The sequence below is a fragment of the Mixophyes fleayi genome, chromosome 6 (assembly GCF_038048845.1).
Source record: "Mixophyes fleayi isolate aMixFle1 chromosome 6, aMixFle1.hap1, whole genome shotgun sequence".
NCBI lineage: Eukaryota > Metazoa > Chordata > Amphibia > Anura > Limnodynastidae > Mixophyes > Mixophyes fleayi.
In genome coordinates, this window is record NC_134407.1 from 26,921,862 (window position 1) to 26,945,927 (window position 24,066).

Sequence of the window (24,066 nt, forward strand, 5' to 3'; positions counted from 1 at the left end):
ACAAAACCATGTTACAATGCAAGGGGTGCAAATGAGTGTTCTGTTTTGCACATAAGTTAAATACTGACTGTTTTTTCATGTAACACACACATATCAACTTTAAATTTCAGTGTACAAATAAGCTATCAAGTATTTGTGTGTTACATGAAAAAACAGTCAGTATTTAACTTATGTGCAAAACAGAACACTCATTTGCACCCTTTGCATTTAACGTTGTTTTGTCCAGGAGACTGAAATAAGGATCCTCTTCAGTTAGGATCCTTAATGAATCAGGCCCCTGGTGAGCAAGATGACAGCTCAAGTGTTAGGTGACAGGACGGCATCTCCTCCTTCAGTTTCTCACTCAACTGCTGCTAGGAAAAAACTTAGCTTTCCCAAGAGACCCAGGGATGTTGCAAATGACTCAGCGCCACATTTTGACATCTGATCCGGTATAAAAGAATTGACCAAAAAACGTGACACCTCTGCCGTAACTCCATCTGATCCTACTATCAACATAGGAGGCTACTTCCTCAAAATGTGGAAAAGATGATGTTCATAAAAATGAACTTCAATTTCCACGAGGAAGACCTTTCCCGCCAATTACAACAAAATACTGAGACTTCTGTAATGGTGGATTCCAGCGGTGATGAATTAATAATATGTGAGGATGATGTTCAAACTGATGAGGGTGAGGGTGAGGCTGAGGATGATGACAACAACATCTTGCCACACTAGAGTTCATTAGCAGCACTGTTACCTTAAGTGCCTTAAGCCCATTGTTAGCTTTTTTTTGTGAGGGCCCACACAAACCAAGCACATCAGCCTCAAATGTGGCACTCTTTGTCTCTGAGGTGCTTGGTTTGTTAAAGTGTGCATGTCCTTTTTAAAATCCAACATAAGGGTGGGTGGAAGGGTCCAAGGACAATTCCATCTTGCACAACTTTTCCTTTCAGCTACCGCTGTGTGCCAATGTTACCTACATGTGCTATATACTGTTGTGTGCTTTGCAAAAATCTTAGACACCCATTGATGATGCAGATGACTCAGCACAACATTTTGACGAGAATTAGTGACACCTCTGCTGTAACTCCACCTGATCCTATTATCAACTATCAACATCCAAAGAATGGTGGAGGATTATTTTTAATTTTTTTGAACGTTATAAAGACAACTTATTCACAAAGAACAACGTTGCTTGCATAAGTAATGTAAGAATGGATGTCTAAATAGACGCAATTACCTTCCACTTTTCTGCTGTTTCATCAGCATTTCACAAAGTGTTTGTAATCTGCACTGTACGTCAAAGGTACCTAACTATATTATAATTTTTTGTGAACTGGGGCTGATTCGAAGCTCAGTGATGAACTTGCTTTTTGCTGTGAATTACAATGGCTCTTTTTAGTGCATTGTCTGGCACCCTGGATTGGTCTGGATCTGATAGAAGCACGCATCCCTGGGGGGGGGTGTCAGCGCTCGTCGCCATGTATTAGCTGTAGAATCACCACAGTTATCCAAGGAACGGGTGGAGCGATCAAATGAACCATAACTAATTTCATGATCCAAGGACAATTCCATCTTGCACCACTTTTCTTAACTGACACTGCTGTGTGGCAATGTGTCCTAGATGTGCTAGGAACTGCCGTGTGTTTGAGCCATTGCTCTGTCGCTTAGCATCCAACCAGGTCGCTGCAGTCTTGTTTGAAAGTGTATGAAAATAATATTGTGACCTGTGAGGTTGTCAAAATGAACAGCAAATGATTTGAAATTAGTGTTATTGAGGTTAATAATAATGTAGGGGGGAAATAAAGCAAAAATATGTGATTTTAGCACAAAAAAAAATAGGGATTTTAGAAAAAAAAATCGGGATCCAAAACCAAAACACGCAAGGGCGCTTTTGCCAAAATCAAAATCAAAACCAAAACACAAAGTTAATCCAGATCCAAAACCAGAACACGCAAGGGAGATTTTACCAAAACCAAAACATGAAGTTAATCCAGATCCAAAACCAAAACCAGAACACGGGGGTCAGTGAACATCTCTAGTCATAGGCAGTTGTAAGTGTCATTTGTGTTCGGACATGACTGGCATGCAATTGCATTAATTAATGTGAGTTGCATTTTGGAGCATGAGCAGAGCAAATTCACGCAAGATACGGCATGCAAAGGGACTTCCATCCAAACATAAATCAGGCCCTGCGATTACAATCTCCACTCTTTCATATAAAATTATAAGCATACTAACATACAGTCCAACATGTCAGTCCCCGACAATGGGACAGAGTGGCATGGTCACATCTCCAGAGGGCTGCCTAGTGCTATAAAGTGCCAGGCTTCCCATTACATATATCCCTCCCCCAACATTCCCACCCGCAGGACAAACTTTTCCCCGGGTGGGCAGCTGGCCAGAGCCCTAAAATCAGGACTGCCTCATGGATATCGAGGGGGGTGCAGTGCAGTAACTTTCTGCCCCTGTGCAAAAATTTGTGGAATTGCAAATCAACAGCGCAGGAAAAAAGTCCAACCTTGTACCACTATATAACTACGCATTTATTTAATTCTATTATTTACTTAAATTTTTTCTCCTAAAATGATAAATATTTTAGGAGAAAAAATTTAAGTTTTAAATATGCGGAGACATCAGGGGCTATGTTTACTAAACTGCGGGTTTGAAAAAGTGGAGATGTTGCCGAAAGCAACCAATCCGATTCTAGCTTTTATCTATTTAGTACATTCTACAAATTGACAGCTAGAATCTGATTGGTTGCTTTAGGTAACATTTCCACTTTTTCAAATCCGCAGTTTAGTGAATATACCCCCAGGAGTATCTTAATTACACATTGCACTATTGTACATTTTAAATTGTTTATTATATGAGTATTTGTGCACATTTAAATGTGCATCCCCGCATAAATTGGGTTTGCTCGGTGTAAAAAACATGCATTAAAAGTACTGGCTGAAAGCTGACCTTTGAAACCCCTGAGGATAATTAAATATTGGGTATTTCTGCAACGGAAAAAGGGTTCTCTGGCTACTTGCTAAACCTTTCCTCTGTCTAGATTACACTCAGCAATAAAATGCCCCAATTTCCCAATGCAGGTGAAGAATAATTTTACATCTCCTTTTTCATAACCATCTTGAACAAAAGAATTGGAAAGCCACAGTTTGCCACTGTGGTAAATCTAGAGCATATCAAACATGACACAAATTACCCCAGGAAATTGAACAGATAAGTTGGGAACTATGACAAATATAAGCTTGAGATAAATACTTACACATCAGCATTTGATAGATGATAAAACTGAACCGTGATAATCCACACAAGCAGGGCTAGGGGATGCATTGTGCAGGAGATCCTGTGCACTGTGTATCCTCTGCCTGGTGTATAACACAAAATAACCTTCTATTTCCTACAAACATTCTGAAAACAGAATGCAGTTTGTTGAACCTGAATCAATTTGTTAGCTTATGATTGGAAGTTGGAGGCGGATTTGGACATAGGTAAACAAAGCTTACTCAACTGTGCTCACGGTCAATAGCTTGAAAATGGGAATATTTGTGCTTAGTATACATTTGTCCAATTCCTTGAAACTGGGCATATGGTAAAGTGAGTGATTCATTTTTGAAAGTTGTACAATGTTCATTGACAACTTTAACTATGTACATTCTATGAAACCAAAACAAATGATTGCCCATACAAGTCTCTGTCTACTAGTACAGTATTACTTTTAAGAATAGCCCCTTGATTGGATTTAAAAAAAAACAACAATTGCCTATGACCAGAGAAGACAACCTTTTTGTGGGCTGGAGCAATATTTATGAATAAGCAGCCAATTGTTTTATTAAAAATTAGTGATATTATTTAAGCAATAGATGGACAATAGGCATCAGGCATGACCAATATACCCAAAGACAATAATTCCTACTAAATGGATAAGCTGAATATTGCTTCAGCACACTAACTGGCTGCCTCCAAGTTTGTAACTTATAAATAAAGTTCAGTGGTTTGATTAGAGGCATAAGACACCTACTACCAGCTGCTACTTTTACTGAAATCAATTAGTTATTCATAAATATACCCTTTGTTTTATTGATTTAACTAATGCATTGATTAGTGAAAGTTAAAGAGCTTACACATTGAGGCAAATAAAAGCTTTATTTGCTATACAAATAAATCTATTGATCCACAAAGTGGACAACATTTTTTTAAATGCAGCATAGTTCAATAATGTTTAACTTGGATGGTTATTTAACACTGTCATCATGTATATCTTTTATAATAATTTATAGTAATTTGTGATCACTGTGACTAAGGGTTTACTGGGTTTTTACAAGAGCTATTAGTTGTCTCTTTATTTATTATCTCTTGTTCACTTTACTCATGGAGCTGGGTTACAGAAAACACTATAAATACTTGTACTAGTAATAAGTACTTATTGTTTGCAGAATAGTGAAATGCAATAAGCCACTGATGGAGACAACTAACTGTATTGCTGCAGTTCAAACTATGAATCATTAATTATTTAGACTTTGGAGTTGATTAGCGATGAATTTAAAAGTTCCCTGTTTGTGTACGTGCAAATATGTGTCCGACCACCTACATTTCCATGTATGTGTTTTGTGTTACAAGCGTATAGATCATACTTGCCTACTCTCCCAGAGTAGGCAATGTCCGGGAGACTTCCGAAATCTGGGTATGTCTCACGGACTCTCGGGAGAGCAGACAAGTCTCCCCGCATCCTGTCGTCAATGGGCCTCAATGAGGTGACTCATGGCGAATCGCGTAATTTTGGCTCCGCTCCCAGTGACAAAAATGTTGCTTTTTAGACGGGGAGGTGGGGCCAAAATGATGCAATTTACCATGCCCCGCCCCCTTCCTCCGCCCTCCCACCTCATCCCTCTTCAGGGATCTCATACACAAAGTAGATAAGAAGGTATAGATGCATCCAGAGCACATAAGAGAAAATCAACATCGACTTGAAAGCTGCTCCTGTGTTTTGTAGGTGTAGAATTTACACTTGGTAATGAAATAAAGATACTTATTAGCCAAACCGGAAAGAATGGGTAGCAGACAGGAAACGTGGACATTATTAGTCAATCACATGATGTTTGCTAAGTTGTAGCATTTGCCAAGGTCAAAATGAGCAAAGGGTCTCCAACAACAAAGGGGTAAATGTATCAAGGGCCGATTTTGGAAATCCAGCGATTTTCTTGGGAGAGTTGAAACTCGCAGATGTATGAAGCTGAGATTTCATGCAAAATCGCCAGAGTTGTGCTTCTGTCAAAATCACTATTTCCAAAATAGATAGATAAGTCTTAAATGTATGAAGCTGCGATTAAGCAAACTCTCCTGAGTTTGCTTTAAAACACACCAGATAGAACACGCTGCAGCGTGTTCTGTAAACACATCATTGTTACACTGTCCTGTCATACTAAAAATTAAAAATATGGATATGTCTGCGCTGACTGGTATTTAGCTGCCACTGTTTGCTTGCATACAACCTATCTATGTATATAAATCAACAGAAACATAAAATATAAGTAAACAGATATGGCGCTTATACTCGAATACATCTCCAAAAGCATCATAGATGATCCAGAACTTATATATAATACTCAAGTCCCAAAAAAGTACTTTTCAAGGAGACAAGAAAATATCTTCAATGTCCATATATTCTCAATGTTATCAAGTCCAAAAAATGGCGTTGCACATCCAGTTATTTATTTTCCACCGATGTTCATACATATGAATAAGCAGACAAATCGTGTTATTCCATGTTGAATGTACAATCTGCCACGATCAATAACCATATAACACCCGTGTGGTATTAACTTGATAACATTAAGAATATATGAACATTGAAGATATTTTCTTGTCTCCTTGAAAAGTACTTTTTTGGGACTTGAGTATTATATATAAGTTCTGGATCATCTATGATGCTTTTGGAGATGTATTAGAGTATAAGCCCCATATCTGTTTACTTATATTTTATGTCCTGTCATACTGCCGGAGGTCCCGACAGCTGTCAAAACTGTAAAAAATGGCTAAAAGTAAAAAAAAAAAAAAAGCGTGGGGTCTCTCCTCTATTCACTATTAACCCTAGTGCTGCCAGACTACTGCTGGTTCAGTGAAAATCGTGGGAAAAATTTGGCGTGGGGTCCCCCCGATTTTCACTGAACCAGCATAAGGCAAATGAGCCGGGGTTGGTGGCACTACAGCAGGGGGACACGCGGCAGGGGTCCCCCTGCTATAATGACAAACCAACCCCAGGCTGTTCAGTGCTGGGCTGGATTCCCTAGGGAGTGGGGTCCGCCGAAAAAAATCAAGGATGGCTCTGGGGTGGAGACATCTAGTTGGACAGGTGCTACCTGTTGGCAACATGTTTTTAGATTGATTTATCATAGTATAGATTTATGAGTTTTACCATTGGATTAGAAGAATTAAATTTTAAACAGATTTGCTGATCTCTTTTTCATTTTTCCCCTTTTCTTTAAACAAGGCACATGAGTATAACATAATTGCTAAGATGAAAGAGTGATTTCCAATTCTGGAGACGACTGTCCTTAGTTGAGAGGGGACACAATTTCTCCTGACCATGCTTTAAAAAAAAAAAAAAAAACATCCTTGCACTGATCAGCCTGGTGTCTGGTTACCTGGATTAGGTAGAAGCCCAGGCTGGCAAAATTCAGGGACCGATTATAGAGATGTTAAATAGAGATTTTTTATATCGTCCCTGTGGAAAACATAGAAATGTGTTCAGCTGATAACTTCTATCACTTGCAATCAGTAGACAAATTAATAGACTGAAAGATATTTATTATCATGTATTTATTGTTTCTAGTACATTTTAGATCAACTGTTTTATACAATGTGTAGTTCTCAATGCTGTGTCACAGATACTCGTGTGAACAATCGTCGGGTCTTTTTCAATTGTCATCTTGAATTGCCAGAGTTCTCTTCTGCAAATCAACACAGAATAGAAAAGGAAAGCAGTTAACTTAATGTCAGAAAAATGTTATGTTACTTACAGTATGGAACAGCTGTGATAGGAAAGGAATATAATATGGTAATATAGATAAGGGCAGTGGCGCACGCAGGGGGGGTTTCTGGGTCTCCAGAAAACCCCCCTCTCCGCTAAAAAGTGCCCCACATGTCGGCACTGTAGTATACAGCAGCCGCGGCGCTGCCTAAGAAGCGTCCGCGGCGGTGCTGTATTGTATACAGCACCGCTGCGGACGCTTCTTTGGCAGCGCCGCGGCTGCTGTATACTACAGTGCAGCCGAAACGGCGCTGCCGCGCATGCGCGGCAGGTCTCTAGAATTATTTTTTTTCCGGAGGCGGAGGAAACCCCCCCTGACAAATCCTCTGTGCGCCCCTGAAGGGACTGTGTGCTTGAGAAATTATCATATTAAATACGAGACTGCATAAACATGCTAAGACTACAGCAAATCATGGCAAAAATATATTCAGTATACTGTGTTAAAAATAATGAGAACTCAGATTACCCTACTTAGCAGGTGGAGTTATCAGAAACACCCGCTTAGTCTGAGAGGATGAGTTGTGAGGGACAAATCTGAAGTTGATGGGATGGAAAAGATAGAATCTTGAGGGGCGAAGTAACAGTTGATGGATTGGGGAATCACGAGGGACAAACTTTAAGTTGGTGAACAGGCAAACAAGACTTTTTGAAGCACCAACAAGGAAATGCAATCCAAATGTTGCTAGTACAAAGCTTGGTAGGAGTTAGGCCTTTATAAAGGTGGCACACAGGCGAGTTCTCTTTGTTCTGATTGTCTTGACCTTTACGGGTTCAAACTCAAATCCATTGTTTGATTTTAATTTATCCTTAATCAGTTAAATGGTTTAGGGTTATGCACCCTCCCATTGCACACTATGAGGAAGGGTAATTTTACCAGAAACATGGCAGTATTTTGACACTGGTCTTTGATATACAGTACTGTTGTTTAAATGATTCCTTGAATTTTGTAAGTATCCTGTAATTTATTTTATTTATGCTTTTCGGTGGCACTTATGTCTGAAATAAATATTATTTTGATACACCAAAGTTACTTTCTAGGGAATTATTTCTGTCATACCATCACCGGCATGAATTTTGCCTGTATGTTCTCTTATATGTAACTTTATAGAATGCATGGTACAGCCCACGTACTGAAGAAGTTGGAACAGAAACATAAATATATATAACATGCAATGTATCATAATTCATAAAGCCATGTATCTTAATATGTGTATTTCTCTTTAATGAGCCACTGTTTAATAAAACATGAATAAATATGCATTGGCATAATTTAGGGTCATTATTAAGATGGACCTGGAGAAGTTAGGTAAGTACACATCAGACCAAACCCGGGTGTTAACAGACAGGACAGTATAATATGTCTATAATGTAATGCTGCATTTTGGAGTCTCTGAAAAGCTGATGATGGGACTATATTATCTTTGAACAGTCTGTCTGGAATCAGGTAAGATAAATGTGTAATAAACAATTGAATTAGTTTATTGTTTATCACTGGTGAAACTAATAAAAGGAAATCTAGCACTTCTTTGAGTCGCTTTCATCCAAGGAAATAGTCTAGGATATCCACATTGATTTAGAGGTAAAGCAATTTGGAGGGAATTAAAGGTCAGAGCAGATCCAGAACAGACACAGAATCCTTGGTGCATAGTAACTGTATTAGAGGGTACTCTGATACCATTTGTTGGGAGCAGCTAAATTGCAATTGCATATGGTACAGCTATAAGTCTGAAAAATTCTGATTGATGAATAAAAACATGATTAATCCAGAAAATATTATCCAGTAAAGTTATAAATTCTGGTGAAAGAGAAAACCAATTGAATTAATAGATTTGCCATAACTGTTTGGTGATAACATGCAGTGAAAATATATGGCCAGTAATACAAGATCAGAAGATGCGATTTGTAATTTAACAATAAATTACAATATATATTTGCAGGAGCCAGTGTTGCATCAGCTGCAGGAGATGTGGGTGAGACCCAGGATGATAAATATCTGAGACAATCAACTAAATAATGTAACAATAGACAGGATGTCCCCTAGTTCAGCATGAAGCTGTAGGGTAGATGAACTTGATTTAACCCTAGAATTCAAATAAATGAAAACAAATTCTGTCTATAGTAGAGATCCTGATGTGGGCATGCTGTACGAATTTGGACCACAATTAAATTTTTTAATGTATAAAATGTTCCCCTTTAAAAATTGTAATTTAAATTTGGTCATAAAGATACCAAATATGTTAACACATTAACCAATTACAGAGGTACCCATTATCATTCATTTTGCCATCACATTCATCTAAAGGCAATATCATAGATGTTTGCCAATTAATTCGCTGCCCTGAAAAAGAGGCAAAAGTGTTAATAATATTAATAATAATAATTATAATAATATTGTCTTCTAACGAGCACCCAGAGTCAAAGAGATTATTATCAGATCATCAGCACATAAGGCCCTGTAAGATCATCCTCCCATACATTGGATCTTATGTCACAGTTACCATGATTTGAGAGCACTCATTCACACGTAAAGTGCATAACACAAATCTGACATGTTCTTTTAACTAAAGTCTTGTCAGTAAGGGAGGCATATAGAAGTCTTTTCTAGGCATTACACATGGGCCCGGACCCAAATGTTTTGCATACAAGACCTGAGACAAAGTCACTTAATGATGTTAGAGGCCTTAGAGCATCTAAGAATTGCAAAATGTAAAATTTTTATTTAATCCATGCTCTATTTATGAAATGGTCAATATTCACCACATAGATAGATAGATAGATAGATAGATAGATAGATAGATAGATAGATAGAAATACAGACACAGACAGACAGACAGATAGATAGATATAGACTTGCAAGGCATGAAGCCTGTCTATCTATAATGACAAGAATTGATTTGTTTAATGTAAGGCCTTAAACTTCAGCTAGAATCCTGCAAACACAATTTAGGATGGTTATGAGTTTATGGGACCAAAATCAGTAGGGTCTCTATCTGGCTTTATTAATACTACTACACATATATAAAATAGAGGGACATGTGTATTCTGGAATGCTAAATTGTATATTCTTAATGTTTGAGGGCGAGTCAATCCCTTTATCACTTGTATTGTTCTCTCTAGTGCATTTACAAGAGTCAATTATTTTCATTACTGGATTGTTTAGTGATTTTTCACCAAAGGAAATATGGAGAGTCTTTTTTGTGTTTTGTTTTTTGGTTTGACATGCAGAGAAAACACATATAACTTCTTTTAAACTCTGTGCTAAATAATATTTATTGTAGATGTAAAGACATATAATGTTCTTACCAGAGGTGCAAGGAAGGTTGTATTCCGCAATTGCTTGTTCATCTAGAAGACAATAGTACACAACTTTCAGCTCCATGTTGTGTAGTATATTACAAGAATAGCATCAATGTCAAGTTGTGATCAAAGGGGGTGGGGCAATCGCAACCAGGGGCGAGCCAACCGGGACTAGCGAATCAGACTGAAGGTGGCGTGACTATGCTAAAACGCCCCCCCCCCCCAAAAAAAAAGTCTAGGTCGCCCTTGCCATACCCTCATAGGTTGCTGATTACTTTGAAAATGGAAACTCAGGAAGGTTTTAAATGTGACACCCTAAGGTACACTTGTTGTTAAACTGGCTAGGGACTCACCTACAGGAGATGGCTTGTCGTTGTCAGGTGAGCTCATCCCAATATAGCAATATTGTGCACAAAATTCTCCTACTTCTGTACATGCTGACGCTTAGAGATTTATATATTGTTTGTTTCAAAGCGCTGAACTATCATTTCTTTTTTTTCCCACATACACAGTGGTCTTAATTGTCCTGGCTGCACTCTCTCAAATGATTTTATTAATTTGTACACATTTCATTAATTTAAAGGGTGCGCACTTTGGTTTCACTGATTCTAACATCTAATATTTCATTACCTGTTTCATAGTAATCATACACTTTAGCGGTGGCTGGTTTTAGGTCCTTGACCTCAATGTCCTGCTGTACCATGAAGGAAAGATTTACCGGGGTTTGTCCAATCTAGAGAGGAAGATATAACATTATATTAATTATAATGCTGGCATTAATCTGCAAACACCTCCTGAGACATAATGACAACAACTTCGCACACCCCTCCCTCAATGCTGCTCACTGCTGAACTACTTGCCCTATTGCACTCACAATCAAAACTCACACACATACGCTTGTAGCAGGGGCTTATCCAAACCCAGCATATCGCATGTGTTGTGTGTGTGTATATATATATATATATATATATATATATATATATATATATATATGTATATATATATATATATATATATATATATGTGTGTATACACATATATATAAATAACATGTGCACCACACATATATAGTCAGGATATACTTAGTCAAAGGGCAACTTAAATTAGATACATTACACAAATAGGGTCTGGGTTATTAAGGAACGTATTTGTCGATTTTGTGCGCATTGTCCACAAAATCACTCTGCGCATGTTCAGAACCGGATGATACGCAACAGAACGCGGCCACGTCCCAGTCATTTCCGAGTGCAACTGGCACTTCGAGGCACTTACTGCACACTACGATTTCAGGGAGAGAACGGGGTGGGGAATGGCACATAGGCAATGTACAGTAAGGGCGTTCCGGTGCTGCCACGTCCAAGTCAAGCTCAGGCACACACAGAAGCGCGCTGGTTTTCTGCCATATCTCTTGATTCAGCTAGAGGTCTAGTCTAAGTGCCAATTACTAGTGCTGATGGCAGAGCATGCATGTTATAATATGTGTTTTGCAATCTGGATCAACTGTAAAATGTCTGTTATGTACAGTAGATATTAAAATAACCCTAATAAATGATTTTCAAGAAAAAAAACCCAAGAAAACATTTTTTCAAAAATGACCATGTATAATCACAAATGACAAGAATATAGACATGTAACATTAATTGAATACATGTATATTTTTTTTCTATGCAGTCTTTTGAGATTTTATATTCCACATAGGTATTGTATGTGTCCTTCAGTGTCTGGTCTAGTAGAGCAGAGTAAACCTACACCTGTACTCATCACCACAAGTATCTTCAGAGTTTCTACTTTGGGAGTATGCAGAGCCGAGGTATGCGCAGTTTAAATAAATGCACAATGTGCTCAGTATGCTGCCTTAATGACTCAGGCCCATACTGTATAATGACCACCTCATGCTAAATGTGATGCAGATCTACACCCAACTAAATATTAATTGAAAATGAATTTCAATACAAGTATTTTAACATCAGTTTTTTTTACGAATGTGTTGTACATTTCCTACAGACAGCAGTATAGAGATGAGCAAAGTTGTGGTGGGATTTCACACAAATTGAATTTTGCAGTAGAGGAGGCTATGACACAAAGATGTGAAGTTCTCAGGATACAATATCAATAAATATTAGGCATTCCAGCTCTACCATCATCACTTGTGTATTATGAAGCTCAGGAATTTTGCTTCCTGTGATTATGGCTCAAAAGTCACTTTGCTCAGATTGGACGCTCATGGTCTTCCTATTATAATGAAAACAAGGGCTCTCCAGCATTGAAAATTTGGGCATGCAGCCTGTTTTGTTTATTTTTTATTGTTCAACAGAATGATCCAGTCCTGAAAAGCCATAATCGACATTGACGTCTTGGAGAGGGGGAAGGGGGGGGGGGGGGTCGGCATTCATAGGAAATAATGGAAGACTAGTGGTGTGTTCACTACTGTTTCATGAATGGGAAGGGGGATACCCGATTCCCCAGTGGTTATTGGGTTTGATTCCGAACAGTTCCCTATCTGTGTGGAGTTTGTATGCTCTCCAGTGTTTGGTTGGGTTTTATCTAGGTGCTCCGGTTTCCTCCTATACTCCATAGACATACAGTGCCTATAGTAAATTATCCTACCCTGCTGTAATCATTACCTTCTGAAGCCATGGAAATTGAAATAAAGTAAATTATATTTTTTCCAGTGTTAGTTGCACTTTTCACCTTACAACATTCAACTAATGAAAAAAAAGATAATCCTAACCAATTGCCCAGTACCTACTAAAGAGAAACATCCCCTCAACATAAAGTTGCCACCACTATGCTTCACAGTAGGTATGGTGTGTTTTGTATGGTGTGTTGTGTTTGGTTTGCACCAAATATAGCGCTTGGAGTTCAGTCCAAAATGTTTTATTTTGGTCTCAGCTGACCAATACAACCTTTTGCCACATGGAGTCAGAATATTCCAATTGTTTTATTTGCAAATGAGAGTGTGGCACTTTTTCAGTAGAGGCTTCTTTCTTGCCACACTTCCATACAGGGCAGCTTTGTGTAAAGCTTGTGAGATAGTTGTCACATACACAGACCAACCAATCTCAGCCCCAAAGACTTGTAAGTTGCCATTGGCCTCTTGGTAGCTGCTCTGTTCAATATCTTCTTGGCTCTGTCAACCAGGTGGAAGGGATGGCCCGATCTAGGCAAAGTTTTGGTGGAGCCATACACTTGCTATTTCCTAATAATGCTTTTAGCAGTACTCAGCGGAGGAGTAAAAGCATTTGAAATCTTTTTTTGTATCCGTCTCTTAACTTGTGCATTTCCACAACTTTATTCCAAAGCCCTTTTGAGAGCACAGTTACAACCATGGTGAATTATTTATCTTACAATGCACAACTAATAGCAGAATCCTCAAGGAACTGATTTTTTTCTGAAGAAATCAAAATCACTACAGTTGCTATCGGGTGGAAGGCAATTAGCCTGTTATGTGATCTTGAAGGTCATTGGTTGTACCTGAGCAAGTCTATAATGGTTAACCTAAGGGTATGATCATTTATGATATCATTTATAAAATACCTCACCAGGTATTTTAGTAATTAATTGATATTAATTTTAACAATTTTTACAAATGTTATTTTCTCTTTGATGTTGAGGGCTATTATGTGTAAATACAGCTGGAAAAAGTTTTACTTAATTTATTTCAATTTACCATGGTGTAATAAGACAAAAAATAATAACTTTAATTAACAATTGCCAACTACACACCATCAGGGTTTGATGATTTTCTATGTCGGTTAATTGGCTTCTGACAACATTAATCCTAGTGTGTGTGTCTGTGTGGTAGGGACATATGGATTGTAAGCTCCACTGAAGCAAGTACTGATGTCAATGATTAAATATTATCTGTAAAGCGTTGCATAATTTAAATAACTGTTAATAATAAAATGGTCACATGGAGAGAAGTAATGTAAGGCTAACTTTATGCTAAACAAAACATGTACAAAAGGATATGTAGCAGACTACCTGCTATATATAGCACAAAGAAAGACAAGAACAGCAAATCAGAAACATAAGTTGAGAAATGTTACAAATACTTCATACCTCATTCAGATACAAAGTCACCACGTCCGTCTTGATGTCACTTCTCTGAATTAATTTGTCTTTCTGCAGCTATGAATAGAAACAGGTATAGGAGGCAATGACTAAACATGATTCTTATAGCATATTCTATTGATATATACTATATTGAAAAAAAAAGCAAACATACAATAATCAACTTTCCTATTTAATGCTAGGTTTCATTGCTAGATTAAGACTACATTGGTTCCTTTATTCCAGGCAAAATCTTTAACTCACAATTCTTATCTATCTATAATTCACATTCCTGTTAGGAATAGGTTCCTAAAATGGTTTTACCTTAATTGGGACTTTAAAGGAGCTATAGGTTGGATCTTACAGCCTGACAAATTGTATTTCACATCAGTCTTGTTCATTTCAGAGTTATGGTGGAACTTCTGTTTGTTTAATGTTGACAAGGTCCACTTCTTCAACTACATATCATAAAGGTTTTTACAGGTAACGTGCAGCAAAACTTCGATTCAACCAAGATCTACTTAACTATTGCATGGCTTAGAGCGGAATTTATTTTTAGGTTGCACAACAGACTAACAGTAAAGTCAACTACACAGAACAATTTAGTCCATGGCATCAGAATACACTGTTCGGGCTTCTCAGGACATTCCATCGATTGCTGAGAGAATGTTATTGCAAGTTGATAACAGCACCACTAATGATGGGTGGAGCTGCTCTTGGCTAAAAGAATAGACAATTGATCCTAATATATTTATACACTCTTGTAAATAATAGTTTAATACATTTTGAATTCTAATGCTATTGCTTATAGCTGGTGAATTCTAATGTTTTTGCTTAAGTTTTCATTATATTTTATGAAAAATAATGCACTTACTACTGAAAAATACTACGAGACACCTCAAATTTTTGTAACAATGATCACACAATCCATAGAGACTTATATCACTATAATATCACTATATCACTATATTTTACAGCATGGTGACCTGAAACACTGGGCCCTATTTGCTTTGTGTTTTCAGTAGAGGAAATAAACCCTACTGGTTATTGCTAAGGGATCATGAAAGGCTGTTATATAATGTAAATGCCCATGTAAAATAGCATATAACATGATAGTGACTGACCTGCCTTATTGTGTTCTTCACTGGGATGTATCCAGATAGCATCTTCACTTCTATAACAGCCATGTTGGATTTTTCCCGGGAACCTGTGTATCTGCAGGGGTAACACACAAGGACATGGCAGAATTCTTATTTTTTATTTTATATTTAATCTACTTAATGTCAACTAAAAGTTTTCTCCAATCTACTGTATGCTCCCTGTATGCATTTTTAAAAGCACTACTACGAAAAATCCAGCTACATAGCATTTTATTGCCTTGTGTTCATCCTAAGCAGGGAAATTATGCATTTGAAAACAATTGGTGGTATGGACAGAAGGGAGTGAAATAAGTTAAGCAGTAATAGAAAATCATGTGTTCCAAATTACAAATGCCTGTTAGTTTAATGATCAAAAAAAGCTCTCAGTAATATCAAGACTGACACCAGACTTTATTGCAAATTAAATTGTTTTTATATTGAATTTTCTATTTTGGAATTGTTGTGGTGTCTTTTCTCAAGACATCCTGACATCTATGTTGAGGAAGAATACTGTGCTGGGCAAGACTCCCAGCTGCCCCTCTTTTGAACCGGCATCCCCATCCCATTTTCCTCCCAAACTACAGTGTGAATTAGTCACTGCTGTGATAGAAGTGTTTATTAGTCACTGTCAGGATATCAGTGCTTACTGGTCAATATTAGATAATCAGTGTTTATTACTCATTATTTTATCAGTGTTTACTGATCACTGTTAGAAATTCAGTGTTTATTTGTCATTGTTAGGATATCAGTTTTATTATTCACAATTAAGATGTCAGTGTTTATTGCTGACTGTTAGAATATCAATGTGTATTAGTCACTATTAGGATAGCAGTATATATAAAATACAAGAATAAGTACATAAGCATAAAGAACTCACGAAGCATTGATGAGAATTCCAAAAGTTGTCACTGGATCATTCAGACATTCACTTCTTGAAAATGGTTTCACAGTTAGTGAAAAAGTGGCACCACTTTTAGGTGGAGGAACATTGTATCTCAGGACTGTCTGTTGGTTGAAGACAATGAGGACATTTACTAACCAGAAAGAACGCAGGTGTGGAGAACAATCATTGTGTCTGTTGTACTGTATCACAAATTTCCAGGTGGTTTACTCTATTCTACATATTTCCTCTGATCAGATATTTTGTGGATATTGGTCTGTAGTCAAAATGCACTATTTCAAGAGTACAAACTACAACATACTATCATATTTTGACTACTGTTGATTATTAATGTCTTCATTCTTTCTCCAAAAGCACTTTTTAAATTGATGGATTAAATAATTTAGAAAACTACAGTATATTTATGTGTGATTATTGACTCCCCCTCACCATAAAGGCACTATCAAATATGTCTGTTCAGCTTGGTGTAAATGGTATTGTCTGCTCCCCACTATGTACCCCCTCCCCTTCTTTTTTCTGTATCCCTCTGCCCTTGCCTTAAAACCTTTAATAAAGAAAGAATGAAAAAAAAGAAAGAAATGTCTCTTCTAAAATACCATACCCTTGGTGCACTAATGTAACAGGGAAAAGAGTTAATATAAAGATCCATTTCTACCATGGACAGTCAATCAGTAGTCATACAGAGAATCACACAAATATGTAGCTAGGGTCAGATTGAACCAGCAAATATTTAATTTTTTTTACCCATATTACCCTTGGATCATTTTTTAAATCTCTGAAGTGATGCCTAAATGTTCAGATTATGCTGCACGGCTGTCTAGACAAGCAATGACAAGTTATTACATTTTTGTACAAAGGATATATTTTTCCAGCATTTTGGGGCCACATATTCTTGCTCTCAGCTTTTCTAATGCAGATAACGGACACAGGATGTGATGGTCTGCAGGACTTTATCACAAAGTAGTGGAGACTACTAGTAACAACCTGCAACAGGTTAGTCCTCTGTAACACTGGAGAGCTTAAAGCAGGTATTGGTTTTAGCACTCAGCAGCAGGATAATGCTGAAACACTGGAGAGCTGCAAGCAGATACAGAGTCACAGACAAGCCGAGTCAGGGTCACAGGAAGAGGTGCAAAAAAAGAGGGACGAGCAGGGGTCAATACCAGGGAATCAATCAGGATAGTACACAGAAAAAGAAACACAGGTAAAAGCAACAGATGATCTGGCAAAGGCTGTTGGGACAAGCAGGCTATTATAAACCAGGGACAGGTGTTAAGCATCTTGGAGTAATGAGCCAGCTCTGGCAGGTAAGAGAGCAGTCTAAGTACCACAGTGGCCCCTTTGGTGGAACAGTGGTACTGCAGGCAGGTTACATCTATAGGCAAAAGTCCAACATAGTTCCTGGCAGACAGTTGCTGCAGGATGCAGATCTTGACACACATGTTGTGTGCTAGCTAGTAGCACGCATACATGTAGTTTGCAAGATAAAGACTATGCTGCGATGATCATAACTATTGGTCAGCCTTACACCTGCCATGTAGCTGGTGCAGATGATACGGCTAAAAAGCACGCATTTAAGAGAAACCAATTACTTAAATTGTCCGCATCTGTGTTGTAGGACTTTCGGTAGTGCAAATTAGATTTTTTTACTTATTGTTCCCGGGTAATGAAAGTGAGAAATCATTTTGTATCATTAAACAAATATAATTTTCGTACTCCAGCTCTAGTACTAGAAAGTACAGTAAGCTTGTACAGTTCTCTGTTATGAAATGGATAATTTTGCTTTGGAACTTTGATTTAGCACACTGCTCAATCCTGTAGAAAAAGCAATTTCCTTTTTTTATAAAAGATGTAACAGCCTCTGCTATATTATTAGATGTCTTTGCTAATATTTTCTTAGAACATGATTGCGCAATTATATCTCACCTCAATTAAACAAAAGTGGGGAGTGAAGGGGGATAGTGATTGTTTGTGTTCCTTTGCCCATGAGAGTGAGGAAAAGTCTTTGAAAGATGCCTCATCTGACTAGACCCATAAACTGTCCTAGCTAAGATGGAGGCCATTTCCTACCACATGGAGAAGTTTGGACTTAGAATTCAAACAGTACTGTCAGACCAGTCCTATATATCAGACCTAAAATGCTGTTAAGTCTGAAAAGACACAAGCTACAAAGCCCACTCTGTGGTCCATTTGTAAATATGTAAATTAATTTAATACAGATGAGAAAATGTATGATTTAATATGTTTTGGTAATTGCATGAATGTACTCAGGATAGGTTGCGATTTCCCATGTGCCAAAGTAGACACTACAACAGTCAGCAAAATCTTATTAAAATTTTTATATGTAAAGCTCTATGGGGCATATTCAATTAGGTGCAGACATTGCGGCTACGCGCGGCTGTGCATGTAAGTGTGCAAATACAGTAGCCCAACATCACAGATTCGCACCCCATAGGGTTGCTAATGGAAATTCACGGTGTTACGGTACCGTGGCTTACCTTCACGGGCCGTTCCGGCACGTAGCCGCGATGCCCGCACCTAATTGAATATTTACAAATGTTGGATAGAGTGCAGCGCTCCCTTGGTGTTCATGTAGCTGCCAAAAAGAAAATAGGTAACTCCTGTCCCTATAAATTGGTTCGATAAAGAAAAAAGATCCTTGGCACTAAATGGAATATACACTAAGTGGTAAAGATCGGATTTAATTGTTAAACAATAAAAACTTCAAGTTCTGACCCGAACGATAAACATATATCAACAAGCAAACAAGCACAAGTTTGTCCTATAGAAACACACTTCTTAGGATATGACTGTGAACTGGGTTACACAAAATCAACTGTGATAGTCCTGATGTCGAAATGGACAATGTCCGATAGAGTTAAACTCGGAATCCAACAGGCAAAGGTTGGTATGTCCAAAGGTGCCTGGAGAGCACTCCGATCGAATGGGCCTAATTGAATATGCCCCTAGGAATTGAGTCCTAGCCACATTGCCCAAAAGCTTCAGGGAAAGTAAAAAGACACAAATGGGTTTTGAAAAATGAACTGCAAAAATAGCTGTACACACAGGGCTAAAATAGCATGATGCATTGCCTATAGCCTTAATGAGTGTATGATCCACCAATAACAGAAAAATCATACCTCATAAAATATTGATGGAGATGCCTATAAGATTACCATATTCTCACCAGTATCTTTGTCTGTTCTTGACCTGCAACTGACTGATTGACTTTTCTGGCCTTACCAAAATGTGTCAAGTCTTTTCACTCACAGGTCCATGGGACACAAGGAAAGAGACCTGATTAGCCATGAGACTCTGTAGAACCCGTATACTGGGTTTGCATCCTTGTACATAAAAGACAATGGCTTCTAGATTCAAGGTAGACTGGAACTGCTTACATAATATAGATAAGAAAACTAAATCAAATCTGTGACACCTTAGACTATAATTTAGCAGCCATAATTAACCTGACTTTACAGAAAGATTGAATCCATGGAAGTAGAATATAATTAAGTGTTGTTCTTTAAAAAAAGCACAATAGGAAATGATAAGGGATACATTAAACACATAATTGTATTTTTTACCATTAAGATATGTGTGATCATAAATTAATTGTCACAAAGACAGATTTGATAGTTTTAACTCAGTATCACAGAACTCATGTGATGTATTATCTATTATAACTGTGAAGAAGACATTTGTATATTATTTGTCTTAAGTGTTCTAACTATTCAGAAATTTATAGAAATGGAAACATTTTTATATTTGTCTTATAATACTCTGTGTAGTCGTTGGTAACATTTTCAAGGGATGTTTTTCTAATTAATATTATACTTAATTTTAATTGCTGTCCAAGCTAATTTTATTATATATGGTACATCTCTTTATTTTTATGTATAATAAAGTTAAAGAATGTAATGTGCGTGTCAATAGCGATGAAAGATATTAAAAAAAGCCATGCACTGAAGGGAGGGGAGAGCTATAAATAATATACAAGATGTCAGATTGAATAACTATTTTATACTTTTATTATAACTGTACTTCATATTCTAGCTGTACCACATTGCTTTTTAAAGGGCATGTTATTATATAAATATATTGTTTTCAAGACAAAAACCTTAAGGAAAGGTAATACAAATGTGAGCCTGCGTATATGTGTTATAAGAAAATGTGTTATAGTTAACAAACCTTGTATATTGTATATTAGTATACATTCATAAAATGAAATAACAGATAATCACAGATAAATTAACCTACTAGTATGTTTTTGGAGTGTGGGAGGAAACCAAAAGCGCACAGAGCAAACCCACGCAAACATGGGGAAAACATACAAACTCCACACAGATAAGGACATGGTCAGGAATCGAACTCATGACAGTGGCTTAGTGGTTAGCATTTCTGCCTCACAGCACTGGGGTCATGAGTTCTATTCCCGACCATGGCCTTGTATGTTGTCCCCGTGCTTGTGTGGGTTTTCTCCGAGTAATCCGGTTTCCTCCCACACTCCAAAAACATGCTAGTAGGTTAATTGGCTCTTATCAAATTGACCATAGCCTCTCTCTCTCTCTGTATGTATGTTAGGGAATTTCGAGTGTTAGCTCCAATGGGGCAGGGACAGATGTGAGTGCTTTGTGCAGTGCTGTGGAATTAGTGGCGCTATAGAAATAATAACTGATGATGATGATGATGATGAGGATTAGGGAAGTAAACTGAGGGAAGTGAGAAGGAGATGTAGGTGGGGTAGCAAATGGAGATAATAGGGTGGAAGAAGATCCAAAACTGTTCTTGCACATGTGACTAACAATTTGCTCTTTGTAAATGACCTCTAGAGTGTGCAACAGATATCCCACTGAAAGTAATGGAAGAGATCACACAACCATCACTTCTTTGTGATGTGATCACTTTGGGTAATTAAAAATGCTCTGCAGACGTTTGCTAACCAAAGAGATCCATCAAATATGTGCAATATTCACCACTTGAACTTCATGCAAAATTAAAACTAGATTTTATTTTTCTTTGTGCAGCTTTCTTAAGGAATGTCTCAATCCATACAGGTCCTCTAACTTGAGCAAATATTGCACATTCTGCAAAATAACCTATCTTTCTGTGCTTCTCCATGCGCGAACCACAAAGCAGGTACAACAATATATGTACAACAATAAGTACAAATGTCCTCAGCTCTGTACACTCACAGTTAGGGATAGACTCTAATAGAGTGAGAGGGATTTTGCTCTAACCTGTACATAGACACAGCCAATTCCTGTAGATGTCACCGTGTACTCTCCAGGGATGGCCGGTAGTGTCGCTCTCTGGAGCAGGAGCCGGTTACTGTTATCCACATGAAACTGCTGTAGAAATCCTGTCTTAGAACTGACTGTCACAGTTACATCCCCCTTATCACTAAATGTTGCCTCTGCATACTTGGCCAGTGCCTGAATCGCCACAACCGTGTCCTGTGAAAGGAAAAAGGTAGTGTGTAAATGTGTGATATATATATATATATATATATATATATATAAAAATATATATATATATAAAGAAATGGGTGCACAATATATTAACAAGGTTACTGAATGAGATCAAGTATTAGACATTGTATAGCAAAAAAACAAGTTTCTGCTAGTGGAGGATGATTGCAAAATTGGATGTGACAATGGGTTATGTTACTTAACTGAAAATCAATGGCGCAGAGCAACCTAACAGTAATTTTTGATTTATAAGATGCCTTGTTCAAAAGTTGCTACTTGGTAAAGATTGGCAGACGTTTTATATGGCACAATTGACTGACTCTTTTGTCTAGTTGCGATAATAATAGTTGTGATAGTTCATTTATGATAGTTCAAAAACGTGGGCCCATAGCGCAAGCGCCTATATGTTTGCATGAACACACATTCTTATGAAAAGAGCATGGATTAATGCATTAAGATTGTGCTGTGAGATCGGGGTGTGAAAGCTGGCATTTTCTGATAGGAGGAGCATCCTACTGTATGCAGGTCAGACAAGGTGCCTATATGGGCCTCCTATAGTGCCCACAGGCAAAATTATATTTTGCAATGCGGTATGGAATATTTAAATTTCAATGTGTGGAGAGTAGAGAATGTGGGGGTGTTCCTATGTTAGCAGGTGGCCACAGAACCTTTATCTCTACCCAAAGACCTTGATTTTTACATGTTCTTGGAGGTGCCATATATCAAACTCAGCAGTTTGGGGAATGCACATGTTATGTGCAGAAATCACAATGCTATTAACATATGCAAACACAGTAATGTGTGAGTAGTAATAAAGACAGTCTCAATGTTCCCTTACTGTCATGATATATTTTAGACATAAATGATGCTTGATTGAACAGTTGCTTAAGAGGAAAATTTCAAGTTGAAATTAATTAATGGGGAGCCCAAAATTGATAATGGACAGAATGTTTTTACTTTCCCAGCACACACATTTCCATGTCTGCCTGCAATCCTGTAAATAGTCTTGTAACTTGTTATGTATGAGGCAGACAAATAGGTGCATTTGCACAAAGGGAAATTCAATGTGAATCTGCAATTTGTTTGATCCTTATTGACTCTAGGTGACTGTAATTCCCCCATCTGCTTCACTTTTATTTATCACCTGTGTGGAGGAGTATCCTCCATACGGATTCTGCTGTTTGCTCAACCAGTTCACAATCTGTGAAGCTTTGCCCAGGTGTTTTGTGGGGCTTGAGACAAGAGCAAGGAGTATGTAGGCAGTTAGCTCCACCTCCGCAGATGGAGCTCGATACCAGTATGGAACATCAGAGGCAGGGACAGAATTCCGTTTCCAGTGCAGCTGTCCATCTGTAGATACAAAGGGTGATACTGTGTAAGATGTAAAAGTAAATACTACTTAATAATATAAATGTTGGCACAAATAGGAAATCATTATGAATAGAAGAGAGAATGTTCAGTGAGATGGAAATAAAACAGCCAACCCTAAACTAAACTAAAATTTCCTCATCTGGTCTAGAGAGATGAGCCTAACATAAGCTGTGTTGGTACATAATGACATAAAGAAATGACAGGTTCCTCTTGGTTTGGATAATTACAGACTAAAGTGAACAGACAGGTTAGAATTAAACTCTCAGTTTGCATCTGGAGATGTGAACTCAGCACATGTGGAATTGAATAAAGGAAAATAGTATATAATTTGTAATGTCCTATTAGTTGGCTCAATAAAGATATAGGCACAATTAAAACTTACCTCATGCCATGAATGCTCACTTTGCTTAAACTGGAATTAAGTTACATAACATTCAATGCCAATAATCCCTACTCTGAATTTTAGACTAAAGATGTTTTGGAAAACTGTATCTGATCTCAAAGAAACCTTTGCTATTTCACTACTGTGTTCAATGATTTTTTCACTCATTAAGTGCACACATTTATATTTTACCTCTGTGTTTTACACAGTTAGCAGTATGCTAATTTTTCTTGGGTTTCACCATTGACATAAGGCAAATCCACCTTAAGACTCTGTATCAATAATATCAGAGACTCACCAGGAGGAAGAAATGATTATTTGTTGAAGGCCTGATCTGACTGTTACAAGATGAACTCATAGCCACTTATTTTATTATATAAAATCACACAATATACACTATTTTTTCTTTATCTCTTCTTTTTATGTTCCAACAATGA

At 37.5% G+C, this 24,066-nt stretch overlaps 2 protein-coding genes across 2 annotated transcripts in view; both read right to left on the reverse strand.

The window, feature by feature from the left end:
* Positions 1 to 3,371, reverse strand: part of LOC142160953 (alpha-2-macroglobulin-like) — a 92,866-nt gene extending 89,495 nt beyond the window's left edge. The window contains exon 1 of the mRNA XM_075216093.1: positions 3,254 to 3,371. Coding sequence (XP_075072194.1) covers positions 3,254 to 3,321 — 68 coding nt within the window. The 5' untranslated portion in view covers positions 3,322 to 3,371. The remainder of the gene's footprint in view (positions 1 to 3,253) is intronic.
* A 3,419-nt stretch (positions 3,372 to 6,790) lies between these two features.
* LOC142160952 (alpha-2-macroglobulin-like) overlaps positions 6,791 to 24,066 on the reverse strand; it is a 102,249-nt gene continuing 84,973 nt past the window's right edge. Inside the window, exons 29-36 of the mRNA XM_075216092.1 lie at positions 23,021 to 23,226; positions 21,646 to 21,861; positions 16,385 to 16,512; positions 15,493 to 15,583; positions 14,378 to 14,446; positions 10,946 to 11,048; positions 10,322 to 10,363; positions 6,791 to 6,938 (exon numbers count right to left, since the gene is read on the reverse strand). Coding sequence (XP_075072193.1) covers positions 6,913 to 6,938; positions 10,322 to 10,363; positions 10,946 to 11,048; positions 14,378 to 14,446; positions 15,493 to 15,583; positions 16,385 to 16,512; positions 21,646 to 21,861; positions 23,021 to 23,226 — 881 coding nt within the window. The 3' untranslated portion in view covers positions 6,791 to 6,912. The remainder of the gene's footprint in view (positions 6,939 to 10,321; positions 10,364 to 10,945; positions 11,049 to 14,377; positions 14,447 to 15,492; positions 15,584 to 16,384; positions 16,513 to 21,645; positions 21,862 to 23,020; positions 23,227 to 24,066) is intronic.